This window comes from Hyposmocoma kahamanoa, unplaced genomic scaffold (assembly GCF_003589595.1).
Source record: "Hyposmocoma kahamanoa isolate Upper Pololo Valley unplaced genomic scaffold, ASM358959v1 173336, whole genome shotgun sequence".
Lineage (NCBI taxonomy): Eukaryota > Metazoa > Arthropoda > Insecta > Lepidoptera > Cosmopterigidae > Hyposmocoma > Hyposmocoma kahamanoa.
Window position 1 is genome coordinate 1 of NW_020653648.1, and position 19561 is coordinate 19561.

Consider the following 19561-nt stretch of genomic DNA (forward strand, 5'->3'; position numbering starts at 1 on the left):
GTTAAATGAGCATTACTGCGTTTCGGTTATGGAGGGTAAGGGTGCTGCTGGTGAAATTACGGGCACATGGGATTTGTCGACTTATGTCTCAAGGTGACGGGCGGTGCCCCTCAGATCGTTGCGATTTAAAGCTCAGAGGGGCACCGCAACTCCTACGCCTGTCCGCGTGTCGCTTACCATCAGGCGGACGACTTGTTTATGTCGTCACTTAATATCATAAAAAAAGTTAGGTATGAGCTGCCCTCATCGTCTTTTGTCCAAAAGAAAATTGGTCTTATATTGAATTTCTGTTAGTAACGTGCCTATCCATAACTGTTGCAAAAGATCTGAAGGGCACTGCTATCGCGCCCGTCACCTTGAGACATAAGTTGACAAGTCCCATGTCCCTGTAATTTCACCAACACCCTTAACCTTTAAAACCGAAACACAGTAATGATGACATCACTGCTTGGCGGCAGAAATAGGTAAGGTGGCAGTACTATCCTGGGCAAACTCTTTCACAAGATAGTCTACTGCTATTTGAACTGACTCCCTGATGTATGAATTTCTTTTTAAAGAAATTGTAACTTAAAAGATTTTAATTAGCCATTGAACATTAAATATTTTGCTATACATTGTAACCATTATTGGTAGGTCAATGATTGTCGGTTATATTATTGACAATCATGTTATCTTGACATTGAGTTTCAAATTGTATTATCGTGACATTGATAATATGAAATAAACGCTTCTATTGTATTCTACTAATTTATGTTAAATTAAACAAGACACGATTACAAAATTATTCCTGTTTTGGCTACCACCATGCAATGTATGTTAACGATATCCGAAATTTAACTAGAAACTAAAATTCTCAAGTGTGTTACAGGTTACCTGAAAAGCCTTGGCGCAGACTTGGTGCTCGATATGACGGTGGCCGAGGACCTGTCTTTGTTGGAGGTTCAACAGGAGTTTGTACAGCGCTACCAAGAGCAACAGAACAATCCTGCAGCTAAGCATTTGCCAATGCTTGCTAGTTCTTGTCCAGGTAATTGGGTATGACAAGTCATTGATATTTACTTGGAACCGAACTAGGGAACGCCCTTTTGTTTTATACAAAAAAGGTGCGAATTTGACCCCCATCTCACCCGATGAAAATGTGACGATGATGTCGAACATGTAACATGCACACCTAAATAAAGCCTATTCACTCTTGCCTTGAAAAGGTCCAAGTTATAGCGTTCGGTGCTTCGGTCGTGTGCCGGCCGTGATACGCTCAAATATCTATGTCATGCTTTTGTATTAACTAATTCATGTTAGACCGGGCACCGAACCCCCACCGGAACACGGACTCGGCCCGGTCTCACATGAATTAGTTCATACAAAAGTATAACATAGATGTCTGGCCGTGTCACGACCGGAGCACAGCCCAGCCCCGGCACGGTCAAACATGAATCAGCCTTTAATCCGCCCCATTGGGCTGAAGAGTCCAAGGGGGACGGTAGCGATGGGGGGCGTTGATGCTGTTCCGAATTATCTATATAAACTACACTACATGTATAGAATTTCTGTAATTCTTGTGATTTTTGTGTTCAGTTAAAATAAATAATACGTGTTTTGAATTATTTCTTGTAGTGGGCGTTGACATTTTTTATCAAGTTTAAGTGGGCGGTGAGCCAAAAAATTTGGAAACCTATGATCTGGATAATCAATGTTCCTTGTTAACTTGTCGAATTTGTGTTTTATTTTTGTCTTTGGTGTCGACAAATGTCTATAATAAACATTGACTTACAAATAAATGGGCGACGGGTCTAATACAAAAACCACGAAAAAAATGTCCCAAGTCAACCTATTTAAACGTAGTGACATGTAAAGGAATATGAAAAATCTAAAACGTTGAATTTAAATTGTAATGTCATCACAGTACTGTCTAATTTTGCTTGCGTCGCTGTCAGTCGAACAAACGAAGACTAAAGCGTGAATGACGCTCTGTATACGATTTTAACGCCCTATAAGTTCGGACACTTTTTAGCGCGGACCCGACGTCCATATAATTGTAAGTCAATGATAATAAACAATATTATTTTTTATTAGGTTGGGTGTGCTACGCAGAAAAAACACACGGCTCCTTCATACTACCTTATATTTCGACTACAAAGTCGCCTCAACAAATAATGGGTTCATTGGTCAAGCAGCATCTCTCGAAGCTAAAAGAGGTGACGCCAGCCGAAATATACCACGTCACGTTTATGCCGTGTTACGACAAGAAGCTAGAAGCGTCCAGGGAAGATTTCTATAGCGACATTTTAAATTGTCATGACGTCGATTGTGTTATTACTGCCAGTAAGTATATATTTTACAAGGCCGTTAACATTTGGGTTGTGATATGGAACTTATTCATGATGGGCAATTTTAAAGTCTTATCAACAACAAGTTTAGTTTTTTTTTTAAATAACTCGAGCTAAAGGAACAAACATCCATAACGCGAGCTGTGACAAGTTCAGCTATTTTAAAGAACTAAATTGCATTGACAACACGAACATTGACAAATTCAGCTATTTTAAAACATTATCTTACATTGACAATACGAGTATTAACAAGTTCAGCGATTTTAAAATACGAACTTACATTGGCAACACGAGCATTGACAAATTACTTAGTTAAATTTATTAGTTTTGAATGGGACATCTGAATAACATAAATATAACATTAAAAAGAATACAAGTTTAAAAGGAATAAAACTATAAAATCTATCAAAAAGTATGTGCTCGCGCAAGAGTGCGATTCGTAATATATAACAATAAATGACATATTTGTAGTCGATATAACGCTCAACAGATATAATTAATTTATGGTATACAGACATTTGACATATGACTTGCATGATATAAAGGTCACTGGGTATAATAGATGATTGATATAACAACTTTCAATCAAATATAGCGATGGCATAATGTTCATTTTATATAAACACTTCAGATTTCACTTTTTCATTCACTGAGTATGATGTTGAATGTGTATGTGTATAAAAAATATTAATATAATTCCAGTGGTGTTTAGGTGCAACGGTGAATGAACCGAATGCAAACACATTTCCTAGTTGGATCGACCTCCTCGTATGGGTTTAGGTTAAGTTAGTATATGACAAAGCTGCCAGAATCGAATTTGTTTGCATTTGCTAGTTGGTTCGACCTCCTCCTCTGGGTTTAGGTTAGGTTAGTATATGACAAATCTGCCAGAATCGAATTTGTTTGCATTTACTAGTTGGTTCGACCTCCACATGTGAGTTTACCTTAGATTAGTATATGCAATTGAATATTCTGCTTAAAGTTTTAATAAATATATTGTATAACACTAAAAGCACATAAAGCTATACAAAAACAATAATGGAATAAAAAAAATCTTGTAGGGCGCTTCAATAATATAATATAATATTGTGTTATATTATTTAATACATTATACTGGTAGTACTTATACCATTTGTTCATTATATCACTTAATGACAATTATAATTATTAAAATAAAATAAAATAAAAAATAAAATAATTATATCTAATGTTTGTTATACTGAAGGTTCATTATACACATTGAAATTATGCGTTTTGTTGTTATAGATTTGGTTGATTATATACAGTGAGTGATTATATCTTTAGAAATTATATCAAATGTTATTGTACCAAGTAAAAAAAGATTATTTGTTGTTATATCTTCCATTACACACCCGCTCGCGCACACACTTACACAGCAAACACGAACATTGACAAGTTCAGCTGTCTTTAAAAACTTACTTACATTGACTACAATGGCATTGGCACGTTTAGCTATTTTGAAAAACTCACTGACTCTGATAACACACGCATTTACAAATTCAGCTAATTTGAAGGACTAGCTTACCTTAATAACATGAGTGTTGAAAATTTCAGCTACTACAAAGAACTTGCTAACATTGACAAAGTATGAGATTAGTCTTTTCATTTAAACATTGTAAAGAAAACCATATAACAATTAGTAATGCAACAGACCTCTGCATCTGCTTCCGCAACTGCGGAAGTTCCGTAAACTTTTTACATCTGTTTCCGTTTTTGCTTCTGTAACTTTTATGACGGAAGTTCTTTCGGAAGTTTATAAGCTTCGAAATGGATCACGCGCGTGCGCATATTGCTGGGCGGTGGGGCGCGTGGGTTTTATCAGTTTTGTGTTGTTTTAAGTGCATTTTTTTATCTAAGTGCTGGCAAAAAATCCAATTATGAAACCAAAAAACAAACTCTGTTTGAATCTATTTCGTTGAGATTTTTATAGTATTTACACTTCCGCTTCAACTTCCGTTTCTGTTTCTGCTAAGATTTACTCCTGAGATCTGGTTGCGTTTCTGTTTCCGTTATGACACTTCCGTTGCATCACTCATAACAATGTACCTCTTCAACAGTTGAACTAGAACAAATGCTAGAAACCAACGGAATACCACTCAGCGACATGCCAAATATAGACCTGGACTGGCCTTGGAGCAGCGAAGGATCGCCGATGGTCAGAAGACACACAGGCTCAGGATCAGGGGGATACGCTGACCTCGTGTTTCTGTACGCGGCTGAACAGCTATTTGGACAAAGTGATGTGCCACTTGTTTATAAGAATCTCAGGTAACTAACTGTTATTTTTTTTTTTATAGAAATTAGTGCGCATTTGTTCTCCATGTCAATCGATACTACCTTAGCTTGAATTCAAATTTTTCCCGTACTGAATCGGTTCTATTGCGCGGGTCGAGAGGCAGAGACACTGGTTTTATTTCAAAATTTATTTTTTTACAAACGAAATTGAAGCTATTTGAGAAATGTATATCGGATTCTATACGTGTCCTATTTAGTTCAGTTTGAAAGGGTTGTAACCCTAACTAGCCGTGAACAGGTTCACGGCAATGAAATGGGAAACTTCCGGTCCACAAAATTTATTAAAGAAGTAAAGTTTAAAGAAAGGCTGTAACAATATAAAGGTAAATATAAAAAAACAGGTATAACAGTATAAAACACTCCCTACACTTTATTATTAAGGCACTTACCCCTAAATGGGCCGAGAAACTGAATTACAGAAATAGATACATAAATGCTGTAGACTTATAAATTACCACACATGATTAGCTTATTAACAGCTCCGACTGCTGTGGCGGTCGAGCTGGGAGTGACCGTGGTACAAAAACAAAATGAGAAAGTGAAGGAAGATGGCACAATTCAAATTTAAAATTTAAATACATGTAAACATTGACTTACAATTATATGGACGACGGGTCTAATACAAAAACCACGAAAAAAATGTCCCAAGTCAACCTATTTAAACGTAGTGATATGTAAAGGAATATGAAAAAGCTAAAACGTTGAATTTAAATTGTAATGTCATCGCAGTACTGTCTAATTTTGCTTGCTTCGCTGTCAGTCGAACAAACGAAGACTAAAGCGTGAATGACGCTCTGTATACGATTTTAACGCCCTATAAGCTCGGACACTTTTTAGCGCGGACCCGACGTCCATATAATTGTAAGTCAATGCATGTAAAATAAAAAATGATAGGATACAAGCGGAGAGAGGCGATACAAAGAGGTGAAATGACGGTGTAAGGAGATCACACCGTCACAAGTTGATATAAAAAATTATTGGTATGTGTAAAGACTTGTTGAATACAGCGGTTTTCTTGTGAAAATTTCGAGGCGAGTTTGTGTTTTTTTTCCATCGTGATAATTTTTAGGAATTGTGTTTTCACACCGTATAGTAATCAATTTTACTATATATTTTTTCCAAAGTTATTGATTCAACACTTTCGCTGTTATGCGTAACCAACCAAAGCCATTTGAGGTCGTATAGACTCTTATTTAGTTAATGAGTCTCACGGTGGTTTTCTATTTAAAATTAACATAATGTAATTGCATCGAGTATATAACCAGAAATAGAGACGAAATAACGGCCATACATTCCTGGTATCTCATCAGTTATAAATATCAAATCTCGGAAAATATAAAATATCAAAAGATATTATCTCTAACAATGGCGTTCTGTTTCATTCGGTGGTGTGGGGAAAAACAGCAAAACATCTAATTATAAAATAAACGGAATCAATTTTCATCGGTAATTAAATATGAAATATGTAATTTTGCAATTTTCGTCGATTATAGCAAAGCTCAAGTTAAACTGGTCGATTTCAAGTGAAACAATTGACGACACCCGTCAATTGTTTCGAACTCGGGCTGGCCAATCGGAGCGCAGTTGTCACAGTAATTATATGGCAGAATAGTTTTCAAACAAATTAAATGACATTTCGTCTCTATTTCTGGTTATATGCTCGATGTGTAATTGATATGTATTCAGTGAAGTAAATAAAGCATATTTTCCTGTCTGAACAAACAAATTCACGATTAATTGACATAAGTTTGTATTTGGTCAAGGACTCACGCCATTTCCGTAGTATAAGTTACAACTCACTTTGTAAACATAAAAGCGAAAACACCTTCCAGTACCTGTACGGTCTGTCTGTACAATAAGTTTTGGGGAAGTCGTCTTCTCAGATCAACTTCTATACAACCCATGTTTTCACTATAAATGAATTATGATTGTCAATAATTGTGGCAGTAGAACTCATTGTCAAAGAGTGCGTTACCTATTTCTGCCGCCAAGCAATAATGTGAGCCTTCAGGTTTTGAAAGGTAAGTAAAGGTAAGTAAGGATGCTAGTGAAATTATAGGCACATGAGACTTCAAATGTCTCAGGGCGCAGTGGCAATGCCCCTCAGATCTTTGCGATTTAAAGCTCTATATAGCACTGCGTCAGTTATGGACAGGCGTTTAGCTTACCATCAGACACACGACTTCACCGTCTTTTGTCTAAAAGAAAGTCGATAATTATGAATTTCTGTCAATCTAGTTTGACTTTTGTGGCCAATCAGTCTGCTGATCACATGATATGAAGGCTGGACGCGACAGTACCATTAAAATGATATATATTTTTTTATGATACCGACATGCATATCCATAACATATTTTTAAATCTATTCATATGCTAATACACTGTCCTATTAAGAATGAGCCCATTTAGAGTCTATTATTAAAATGTACGCGGTCTTAGAACTAAATCCACGACATTCCTTGGAAATATTTCTTTATGTTCGTATGACATAATTTGTCACACGGAGACCTGGCTAAACGATAGCTTTCATAATAGTGAATTGTTGAATTGTTTGACGATCGTTTTATAGTCTTGAGGACATGATCGGAATTATGAATCGACTGGCCGGAATATGGGGGACGGGGCTCTGATTGCTGTGCGCTGATTGTCTTCAAGCGCTGAGGATCTATGGGTCACCTTATCTTTGAAAAACCGTAATTCTAGATCTACTTACAAAATGCATACTGGTGTAGTTTACATTTGTGATCAGAATCTCGGGTAACTCGATGTCGGTTCAGCTATCTAATTTTACATTTAATGTGACTAAAATTGAATCACGCAACCCTTTAAACAGAATAATCATATTTGGCGATTTTAATATGCCTTTCGTCTCGTGGACTGTAGATAGTATGATGGAATATATCTTATCCCTTCCAACCTTCAAGGCCGTCACCAGTTACAATTAATAGATAATTTTAATACATGTTCTCTCTCACAATATAACTCTCTTGTGAACAACGGTTATGGTCGGATTTTGGATTTATTTTTTCTAATAATGTTGTTTATGTTAACACATGTGATCGTCCGCTTGTCCCAGAAGATTCTCATCGCCGTTCTGTAGTAGCTACTGTAGAATTTGTTCAATTACATACAATTAAACCGCGCCCTTATACTGGTGATTTTAATTCTATATATACCTGTATGCTGTCGATTGGCGCTCTGCGCTTAATAGTCGAAGTATCGAAGAAGCGGTCTTGTTCTTTTATGACACTATTTATAGCTTGCGTGACAAATATATTAACAGTATTGTAGTTTCGCCTTCCCGTAAGTATCCGTTATGGTACAAGCGACCCTTAATTAAATTATTAAGAAAAAAGACGAAATTTCACAAAAAATATAGAACTTATGGCAATGCTTACGACCGTGATTGATTCGTCTCATTGCGTAAGAGGGCGCATGAGATGGAGGAAACTATCTACAATACCTATATTTCAAATATTGAAAAGTACATAAAAGAAAATCCCCGTGCATTTTGGTCATTTATAAAAAGTAAAAACCAGTCGAAATCGTACCCGTCTATGCTTGAACATGATAACCGCTCGTCTGATGAAGGTCACGAAATTTGTAACTTGTTTGGGGAATATTTTCATTCCACTTTTTTAAATCACCACTTTCCTAACACACTAATAGATTCCACTTCAATTGCTTATCCCGACTCATCTGCTGATATATCTACTGTTGAAGTAATTGAAACAAATGTTTTAAGATTATTGAAATCTTTAGATTTAACGAAATCTACAGGCCCAGACAACATTCCCGCAATATTAATAGTTAACTGTGCAACGAGTCTAGTTCTTCCTCTGTCTATGCTGTACCGCCGCTCTCTTTCTGAAGGCATCGTCCCAAGCATCTGGAAATCTGCCTTCATCACTCCCATTCACATAAAGGGCCCTAAAAATAAGGTAGAAAATTATAGGTCAATATCGAAGTTGTGCCAGTTTGCGAAGGTCTTCACGGTTTTCTGAGAGGTAGGAAAGTAGTCCCGAATCTCTTACTTTGTGTTGAATCTCTTTCTACGTATATGTCTGAACCGTCAAAAGTTGATTTATATATACGGATTATTCCAAGTGTTTTGATCGAGTCGATCAAATTAAATTGTTAGAAAAGCTACAAAAATTGGGTATAAAAAGAAACTTGTTTAGATGGTTTTCTTCTTAAGTCCGAAATCGATGTCATATAGTACTTTTAGGTTGTTACTCATCTTTGCCTATGGACATCCCCTCCGGTGTGCCCCAAGGCTCATTACTAGGACCCCTACTTTTCATAATTTTTGTAAATGATATCGCTTCCTATTTTCTGAACTCTAAAATACTTTTATATGCCGACGACATGAAAATTTCACATAAACTTAAGGCTATACATGACGCCCACGTTCTTCAGGATGATCATATCAGATTTCAAAGTTACTGTACTGTAAACAAATTGGACCTTAATGTTCCAAAATGCTACGTGGGTACCTATACTCGAAAACCCACAAAAATATTATATAAATACACGTTTTATAATGCTTCGCTAACTAGAGTAGACTCGATTAAAGATTTTGGGGTAACTTTTGATAGTAAATTGTTGTTTGATCGGCATATTGATAATATTGTCAAAAAAGCATCTCGTTCGTTAGGTTTTGTGTTAAGAATGTCGTCGGAGTTTAAAAGTAATTAAAACTTTTAAAATACTTTTTTGTTCTTACGTACGTAGCCATCTTGAATACGCCTCCCAGATGTGGAATCCTCATTATGATATATATTTCGCACGAACAGAAGGTATCCAAAAGAGATTTCTACGTTACTTGCAGTATCGAGCCGGTATATTTCTGCCAGACTATGAGACTAAGTGTCGTAAATTTCTCTTTCTGCCATTATACAAACGGAGAAAAACGGCTGATTTGACTTACCTAACTAACATAGCAAACGGCACTGTCGGTTGCCCTGAACTCCTTGAGCAAATAGGACTACGCACAGACAGGGTTGCACTGAGAAATCCTATCACACTTTACGTTCCTAGGGTTAGGACAAATTATAGACAAAATGTATTTTTAAATAGAGCGTCTCGCTCATTTAACTGCTTAGTTAATAGATAAGGTGAGGTGGACTTGTTCGACACCACTACAAGTAAACTAAAACGCTTACTCAGTGATATGTTTTTTTTTTCAAATATATAGATACTATAACCGTTTAACGTTTTTATTTTCGAAATTTTTACTTATTATGTTTTTTTTCCTTAAGTTGGCAACTTACTTTGTAGTTTGTTACTACCACTGTAAATATTTATCTGTGGAAACTTTTAATTAGCCCTCAGCATACATATACTGGCCTGTCAGGCGTGTATTATTTATTATATTCTTGTTACCTAGCTGTAAGTTTTCTAAAAATATTGAAAATAAATTAGAATAATATAAAAATAAAATAACAGTTGCAGTGCCACTTGAGCTTTAAATCGCAAAGATCTGAGGAGCACTGCCACTATGCCCGACACCCTGAGACATAAGGTGACAAGTCCCATATGCCCGTAATTACACCAGCTCCCTTACCCTTCGAAACCGGGTCGCAGTATGCTCACACTACTGCTTGACGGCAGAAATAGGTAAGGCAGTACTTCCCTGGACGAACTCTTTCACAAGATACTCTACAGCTACTAAACCATGACCTAATTGCCTATTTGATCAAAGTACCCGTGTATAAGTTCCCTTAATAGGTATTGGAATAGTAGGTAGGTATTTAGAATTCTGGACTGTTCTCTGCGGAATAAAGGATTTATTTATAAGTAAACCTAATTAGACCTATTGCTAAACAATGCTGAGGGCGCCACACAGCGACGCGGCGCCCGCGCCGCCCGGCGCTTGACCCTGCACCTCTGTCGCAATATAAAACATACGATGTTTATAAATACGTTTTAAGTTTTAATTAATTCTATTTGCCACAACTATATTGTTTACTTTTTGCTGTCTTTTAGACCGTTTTTGGCTACTTTGGCGACCTCAGAGTTCCCGGTATAAATTCTGTTGGTCTGCGAGTCATAGCACGGGGAATTCCCTTTTAAAATTGTTTAAGACCTATTTCATATCATCTCAGTTGTGCGTGAATATAGAGTGCCAATGGCAGGATTTTGTACGTTCGGTATTCTGATAAAAGTTAAGGGTAGTGGCTTGTCTGTGGTTAGCCATCGAGCTGCTATTCAACTGCCATTATATTTTTTGGTATTCTGCACTTTATTGGGGAGTCTACTAAAATTATTTGACAGCAAAAATATGTTAAAAAGTCGCGAAAAACCAAAAACAAAGATAAGACACAAGTCACAAGGAGGTCTACTGCTACTTAGGAGTTAAGTTTTATGAAAATTTCTCTAGGAAACGTGGATTAACCAAGCATTGGACCAGCCCCATATCTTTCTTCATTACTTTTGATTATAGTGACCCTCCCTACCTACCCTTAGGGCGTACGAGAAGGGCACTATGACTGGTGCGAGCGAACCCGCACAGGGACCATCTAAGTCAGGTCCTAACCCCGGGACAGCACGTTTACACAGACTTCAACCGGTTCTCTGTAATGCTAGTGCCTTAGGTGAGCCGCCCCGGGTGCACGTACAGCACCCTCCCTATTTTCCAGATAGGTAGGTAGGATAGGACGAACGCCCCGGCCACACACCACCGGGGCAGACGAACGTATCCGTCCCTACAGCTAACCACAAACCCCGGCGAGTCCATACCCAAGTCCGGGTGCGCCAAAGACGCCTGTGAACTCGCATGACAGGCGGAGGGCTTGGCCCGGACGCCCACCGTACCCTGGTCTTGCCATCGAGCCCGTAGTCTCTCCGGAAAAACCTGTTTCTCTGGTCGGTAGATAGGGTACAAGCTTTGGACCAAGCACCATATCTTTCTACGTTAGTTTTGATTATAGTGACCCTCCCTACCTACCCTCAGGGCATACGAGAAGGACATTATAACCTATGCGCGCACAGGAACCTTACAAGTTCAGGTTCTGGCCCCAGATCAGCCAGTGCACAGGGCTGTCACCGACCTCTGTCACTTGACTTCATCCGGTTCTTCGAGAGGCTAGAGAGCTGTAAGACACGCTCACTTCCCGACGACGAAAAACGACGTCTCTCCAGTTCCCAATAACCTAAGCGGCTGGAGGGACCGGAGAATATCTAGTTTATCCTCTACTAGCTCTCCGAGCTAGTGCCGGAGATGCCAGTCGCAGTGTCCTGCGACAATGCCCGGACATAGCTTCCAACTTAAAGGGCAACTCACGTGTCCCGCGCGTCTCCTCGCATACAGGCCCTCAACAAGACCGCTACTAAGACGCGCTAACTGCTCACGAGACAGACGTCCACAAGAAAAAACCGGAGCAGACAAACATATCCGTCTCTGCCACAAACCACAAACCCCAGCGAGTCCTTACCCAAGTCCGGGTCCGCCAGAGACGCCCGCAAAGGCGTATCACTGGCGGAAGGCTTGGCCCGGACGTCCGCCGTACCCTGGTCTTGCCGTCGAGCCCGTAGTATCTCCGGAAAACCCTATCTCTCGGGTCAGTAGATAGGGACAGCATTGGACCAGTATGGGTTATGGCCTAAGCTTTTATAGGTGATCAGTTATCAGCCTATCGCAGTCCGCTGCTGGAATAGGACTCCCTCAATGTGCGCAATTTCGGCCAGTCCACTCTTGTCGCATTCATCTGTTGCCAGCAACCATTCGCAGATCTTAATTTGCATATGTATTTCTCTTCTTAGGAATCCAGATTTCAGAGAGGTAACACTAGTGAAAGACGGCAAAGAAGTATTAAAGTTTGCAATAGCGAACGGGTTCAGGAACATTCAGAATCTGGTGCAGAAATTAAAGAGAGGAAAGTCGCTCTACCACTATGTTGAGGTCATGGCTTGCCCATCAGGTTGGTAATTACTTTACTTGATGTTTTACGAAAGCAATTTATATAATTATGCAATAAACAATAACTTTTCTTAGCCTAGATTGTGAGTGTGAGTTACTTAAAGCGAGCAAGGTACTCGTGAGGTGTTGACAAGTTAGCACTAACTTGGCAACATAAGGTTCTCAGAATAAGTGCGTCTAAAGAATTTTTGAGCCTCTTTAACACTGTGGGCGCTAGCGGGTTCGATTACCGATAGGACCAATTTAAAAATGAACTTTTCTAAATTGGTTTCGGTCTATGTGTTCTTGGTTTTACAATGGAGTGAATTCCTTTGCTCTCGTTCTCATTTCCTAATTCAAGATCAGTTAATTGATGTAGTTATCTATATGTTATAACTGCCTCCGTGGCCAACCGGTTACCATGCCGGACTGGCACGCAGAGGTCCCAGGTTCGATTCCCGGGTCGGGAGAAATATTTGTATGACCTACATTTGTTTCTCACGTGAGTTTGGGTGTAATTTGTGGTTGTCTACGTGTGTGTCCATGGCACCTGCGACACAGGGTATCCCTAGTGCGGGGCTATGTTGAGTGTGTACGTTATTACGTTATTATTATTATTTTTACTAACAGGTTGCCTAAACGGGGGAGCTCAAATACGACCAGTGTCAGGTGAAAGCAGTCGTGAATTAGTCCAACAGCTTGAACAGCTGTACGCAGAGCTGCCCCAAGCGATACCCACAGAGAACAAACTAGCTAACAAGCTTTACGCTGATTGGCTGGATGGAAAAGACTCGGACAAAGCTCACGCTGTTTTACACACGGGTTACCACGCAGTTGAAAAGACAGATATCGCTCTTAATATTAAGTGGTAATAGAAAAACACATCGAGTGTTTTATGTGTGCACAAGACAAAGTGATAATCCAGTGTTAAGTAATGTTTACGAATAATTTTTGAAAGTGAAATTGCTCCACTAGTTTGTTATAATTATTGATACAAAGATCGAACACTTAAGAAAAATTCCTTCGATAGCTGTATTCGGACCAGCGCTTTCAAGCATGCCGTGCCAGACGCTCTGCTAACCGAGCTACCAAACGAACCACCAGACCTTACGAATTTTTCTGTGCTTATTGCAGATCTTTGTTTATGGTTTTTCAACGCCTATTTTGCATTCTGTAATCCATAATACCGCTGGTAGCTGTAAAGGTAAATACAAAGACAAGACAATAAGCACATAGAACAATTCTTGAGACCCGCTGGTTGGTTCCGTGGTTTAGTTGGTATAGCGTCTGCCACGGTATGCTAGAATACGTCGGTTCGAATCCGGCCGGATCGAAATATTTTTTCTGAGTGTTCCTCCTAAAGTACCTAAAGGCACGGTATGCTAGATCAGGGTTTACAACCAATGCGTCCTACCGGTCATGACTTACGGAGCCGAGACGTGGAATATGACTGTAAAACTGGCTCACGGACTACACGTCGCTCAGCGAGCTATGGAAAGGTCCATGTTGGGTATCTCGTTAAAGGACAAAATCCGAAGTTATAAGACTAAAGTTGTGGACATCGTCCAGAAATGTAGCAAGCTCAAGTGGCAGTGTGCTGGCCACATCTGTCGCAGAACCGATGACCAATGGAGTAGACGGGTTCTCGAGTGGAGACCATGTCTCGGCAAACGTAACGTCTAAAGAAAGTCGCGGGTAGTGGTTGAATGCGGAAATCGGGTGATCGGGCACTATGGCGTACACTTGGGGAGGCTTATGTCCAGCAGTGGACTGCAATAGGCTGATTGATTGATGCTAGAAGACGTCGGTTCGAATCCGGCCGGATCGAAGGAATTTTTTCTGAGTGTTCGATCGTTGTATTAATAGTTATAACAAATTAGTGGAGTAATTTCACATAAAAAAATAATTTAATAAAAATTTAAACCTTTAGTTTGATTAGGGATTGAAGTTTTTCTTTATTATTTATGTACCCCTGAAAAAGCATACTTATGTACAGGTTTAAGCTTTTCAAGAAGTACCGGAAATATCGGGAGTACCGATACTGAACTACGCCCAGCACTGGAAGTCAATATTTTAGAAACCGGATCGGTCATGCAAGCCCTAATCGTGATATCAGCCAGATCAATTTCAAGTATCAAAAAAAAAAACAAAATCTGGAACTCGAAGTGAGAACGCTGAAAGTAAAGATTTAACTGCCTCTGTGGCCGAACGATTACCATGCCGTACTGCTACGCAAAGGTCCTAGGTTCGATTCCCGGGCCGGGAGAAATATTTGTATGGCCTACATTTATTTCCCTCGTGACTTTCGGTGTCCATGTTCATGGCACTCGCGACACAGGGTTTCCCTAGTGCGGGGCTATGTTGAGTGTGTGCGTGAAAAAAAAATGGTTAAAAATAAAATATAAAGCCGTTTATTTCTACACAAAACATAGAAATCGCAATAATTAAAAATAAAAAGTACGGTTGAGTGATGTGGAGTTGTGGACAAAGAAGTTAGACTCAGCATTGCTGATTTTCAGTCTTCACCTGTAGCTAGCTGTTCGCTTGCTGCACCAGGCTGATATGCGGAGTGTACACCAATGATATATCTACCCTAAGTAATAAGTTAAAGTTTAAAGGCTGTCCGTATAAAGTTCCTTGTTTTATTTTTATTTATTTAACCTAAAATTTAAAATTTTGTGCTGCTAGTGGTTTAATTCGGAACCAGTTGTTGCTCGATTTCTGTGCAGATAGGAGCCATTGCTTACACAGTTTTTAAAAGTAAAAAGCGTTGGCGTTTACTCCATCAACAAGAGCTTAGCTCTTAAATAAGAACAAATAATCAAAGTTATAGGTACATACAAGGGATGATAAGAATATCAGCATAAATTAAAATATCCGCATCAGCATCAGCATTCATCGATGCGGATGTTCGAGTCGTGTCATGACCTAAGAGGCACGCTGGAATAATTTACAAACCTTCCAGAAACAGACTGTAAGTCGAAAAACAGCTCAGCTGTTGTTTTTAACATAAAACTTTGATAAAATTCCACAACAATTACGCTAGGCAGATTGATTGTCTTCATGATTATTTTATTAATAAACAAAATAATTAATAAATGTCATAAAATCATTGAAATTATATTTTATTACAATACCAAAGAAAATAGAAAGCTTTGTCATGTAGGTAGATTCAGTAAGGATGTACATTTTTCGCGTTTTTTTTAAACACCTAAAATCTAAAATCATCACCCTACTCATGCGAGTATCCGCTGACGATAAGGTCAAAAAATCAGCATCTGCTGATGTATAAAAGACCTGCATCAGCAAGAACCCTGGTACATGCTGCCACAGAGATTCAAATCGTCGCCTTCTTGAGAAGCAACTGCTCTAACGCTGGACTACCACCGCTGTGACTTATTTACCTACTTACTATTAACTTTTAATCTAAAGAAAATGTTCTTTAGATAGCAAGTTAATGTCAACTAAATAGAACATTATATACGTTGGTAAATTCTAAACGTTTTTTATGTTTCTAACCTTTGGTGGAGATATATTAATTAAACTTTGTAAACACAACAAACCAGTGCGATAGTTATCTCTTGCGTATGACGAGTCTGTGTTTAGTCTAAGATTTAGACTAAGTTTTATATGCTATTACAAAATGACAACAAAAATATTTATATATACATAATATTCTATCGACAGAGACAGTGAAGTTCTTATCGATGTAGCCTTGTACATTTGTCCACTATACATACGTACCTTAATATGTATACAATTCGAAATGTGTATACATATTGTATACATATTGTAATTACAGTCGAATAGTCTACGGAAACAGTTTTGTAATTCTTATGTTTTGCACATTTAAACTTTGACCAGTACTATATTTATAAATGCTTTGGTGTTCAATGTAATTAGGTACATTGAATGTGTCGAGACATAAGAAAAGTTTTCGCGACTATTACACATAAAAAATGAAACTATTTTTTCTAGGACAAGCAACCTGAAATGACTGTGAGCTGGCCATGTGTTGAAGAATCGATAATCTATAGGAGAAATGTGTTTCTGAATGGAGACCACGCCTCGGCTGCAGGAAATTTCTCTAGCCAGATAGATCTGCGAATGACTGACTTGTGTGACATGTTGAAGACGAACAGAAACCCTTAGCCTAGGCCACCTAAAAGAGCCATAACCACACTGGCCCAATGCTTGGTTAAGGAACGTTTCTTCGAAAAGTTTTCTTAAAAGCTTAACTTCCAAATAGCAGTAGAGCTCCTTGTGAAAGAGTTCGTAAGGGAAGTACTGCCATTTTACTTATTTCTACCGCCAAGTAGAAATGTGAGCATTACTGCGTTCCGGTTTTGCAGGGTAAGGGAGCTGGTGTGAAATTACAGGGCACATGGGACTTGTCAACTTATGTCGCAGGGTGACGGGCGCAGCGGCTATGCCCTTAAAATCCTTGCGATTTAAAGCTCTGAGTGGCACTGCAACTGTTATGGACAGGCGTGTCGCTTAGCGCCAGATTTTTTCGTTTCGTCATTTGGTATTATTACAAAAAAAAAAATTTTGTATCAATAAAACTTTCTGTCGTTTAAAATGTATAGGTGTCTATATAACCGATATTAAAGCAAGTGAAAACAGTAACAATTGACTGGGTTTATATGCAATTACAAAGTAATATGCAACAAAAAAGCGGGTAGTCATGCACAGTCACTGGGTAGCGGCGGTGGCGATGACGGTGGCGGCGGCGGCGACGGCGGCGAGCGGACGGGAGTGTGCCGTAGGTATATTGACGCGTCAAACGCGTGTTTAAAGGTCGGCCATGCTTTTAGGACGAGAACACAACTATAATTCATAAAAAAAACGAAAAATTTATCTCCAAACTTCGGGAAAAAGTCAGAAACACGCATTAAAAATGGGGAAAAGATTTTTAATTTTTAACCGACTTCGAAAAAGGGGGAGGTTCTTAATTCGACTGCATTTTTTATTGTTTTGTGTGATGTAACGCGAGTACTTGGCATTTGTGAACCGACACTATAGTAATAATAATAACGCACACACTCAACACAGCCCCGCACTAGGGAAACCCTGTGCCATGGACACACACATAGAGCACCACAAATTACACCCAAACTCACGAGAGGAATAAATGTAGGCCATACAAATATTTCTCCCGGCCCGGGAATCGAAACTGGGACCTCTGCGTGGCAGTCCGGCATGGTAAGCGTTCGACCACGGAGACAGTTAAAGGGCAGAAGGTAGGTACGAGTCATGGGCGAGCTCACAGAACGAGAGCTAATGAAAGAAACATATATTCGGCTATTACAAATACATATACAAAAAATTATATTAATATAAATTTAAATGAAATAATAAAATATTACTAAATACATAATAATAGCCAAAAAGGGTAGCCAGCTCAACATAATGGTGGGTAAAGCCATAACGCTGATTTTCAGCTGGAGCCTGCGTGCTAAATGCTTTTTCTAAATTCTAGTTTTGCGTAAAAGTGTTTAAACTAGTTGTTTGCGCTATTATAGTTGGCACGTGCGTTACCGAGACGGCTCACTCTTTTGTCCTATTGTACTCGAAAGATAAAGAGATACGACGAATCGGTGTAAATAATATTTCGTCAATTATACTTCCCTGGCCGAACTCTTTCACAAGGAGCTCTACTGCTACCATAGCTAATAGTATTTTATGCAATCATTGCATAATGAGGGTTCCTAAAGTTGAGTACCGTGTACACAAGTTTCCGTTACCGGAAAGTGCGCGATATCGGATTCATCCTCTAGTTTTCCACCCTTAGAGATGCAATATTTTCTTAAATTTTAAATAGAACCAATACTGAGGTACCCTCTTTCCAACAAAAAAAGAATCCTCAAAATCGGTTCAAAAATTGTAATACCGAAGTAATCGAGTAACATTAAAACAAAAAGACAGTCGAATTGAAAACTCCTTTCGAGTTCTTAGGTTTTCGCGATTGTTACACATGGGAAATGAAACTATTTTTCCGGATTTAAATCGCGTATATTTGTTTTTTCAAACATACCAACGTTCCGGGCCCTTTACAGGTCCCTTGGTCACGGCGGTCAACCGTGGTCAAATAGTTTCATTTCCTATTATTTCTTCCATTTTTGGAGTCGGTTAAAAATAGTAGCATGCAGTTCAAATTATGTCTATCACTTCTATCACATAGGGCTTTATTACCTATATTAACGTTAAATAAATTGCAATGGCAAATAATAAACGCTGTAAGGCCAAATTACATCACTCAGCACTGTCAGTACTTTAGCATAAAATGAAGAAATAATTTAGTGTGACAAACACATATTCTAACGTAACCATTACAGGTCAGCGTCTTAACCTTTATAGATTACAAATATCTTTTACCTACACAGTGGGAAATCACATATTTTAGGCTAGTTTTACAACTACTTTCACTATTAGGCACGTGATGTTTTCTATTGTTAATCTACAGTTATAAATTAATTGTTAATGTTCTTTGTAATCCATTACTGCTTAAAACTTTCGTCCATTTTCTTTTAGTTACATTCTTGTCACCGGTACGGAAGTTATGGTTATCGCCTTCCTCCAAAAACATCGGCCAATAACCTTTGTCTGTACTATGGTTGTGTTTCACAAACACGTTTCTGAATTATACTATTTTTCGGATCTTTTTTTTATAATACGAACAATGTATAACAATGTAATACGAACTTGTTCGTCCCATTACTTAGTACAAATTGAAAAGTCCCATCTGTCCCATCTAAATCGCATAAGTATATTTGTTTCTCCATACAAATCAACTCTTCGTGATCTTTACAAGTCCAATGGTCGCGGGTGACTTAGTTCTATAATCTCAAAACCTAAGTTCCTGAAAACTTAAAAAAAAAATTTTATTTCTTAGTTTAGAAGCAGTGGAGCTCCTTGTGTAAGAGTTCGTCCAGGGAAGTACTGCCACCATACCTGTTTCTGTCGCCAAGCAGTAATGGTAATATTACTGCGTTCTTGTTTTGAAGGGTAAGGTTTT

The 19561-nt window shown here is 38.6% G+C and overlaps 1 protein-coding gene across 2 annotated transcripts; it reads left to right on the forward strand.

Moving 5' to 3' along the window:
* The first annotated feature begins 858 nt into the window (after positions 1-858).
* Positions 859-14475, forward strand: LOC113225775 (probable cytosolic Fe-S cluster assembly factor GK14772). Of its 2 annotated transcripts, XR_003310045.1 has the most exons (6): positions 868-1027; positions 2074-2322; positions 4406-4616; positions 12408-12565; positions 13174-13488; positions 14429-14475. XR_003310045.1 is itself a non-coding variant. In XM_026458185.1 (5 exons), exons 1-5 carry the CDS (start codon positions 907-909, stop codon positions 13413-13415), a joined length of 981 nt encoding a protein of 326 aa, XP_026313970.1. In that variant the 5' UTR covers positions 859-906; the 3' UTR covers positions 13416-14167. The 2 variants fall into 2 exon arrangements, 1 of the variants encoding a protein (XP_026313970.1); XM_026458185.1 differs by lacking the exon at positions 14429-14475 and having other exon boundaries at positions 859-1027; positions 13174-14167.
* The last annotated feature ends 5086 nt before the right edge of the window (positions 14476-19561 follow it).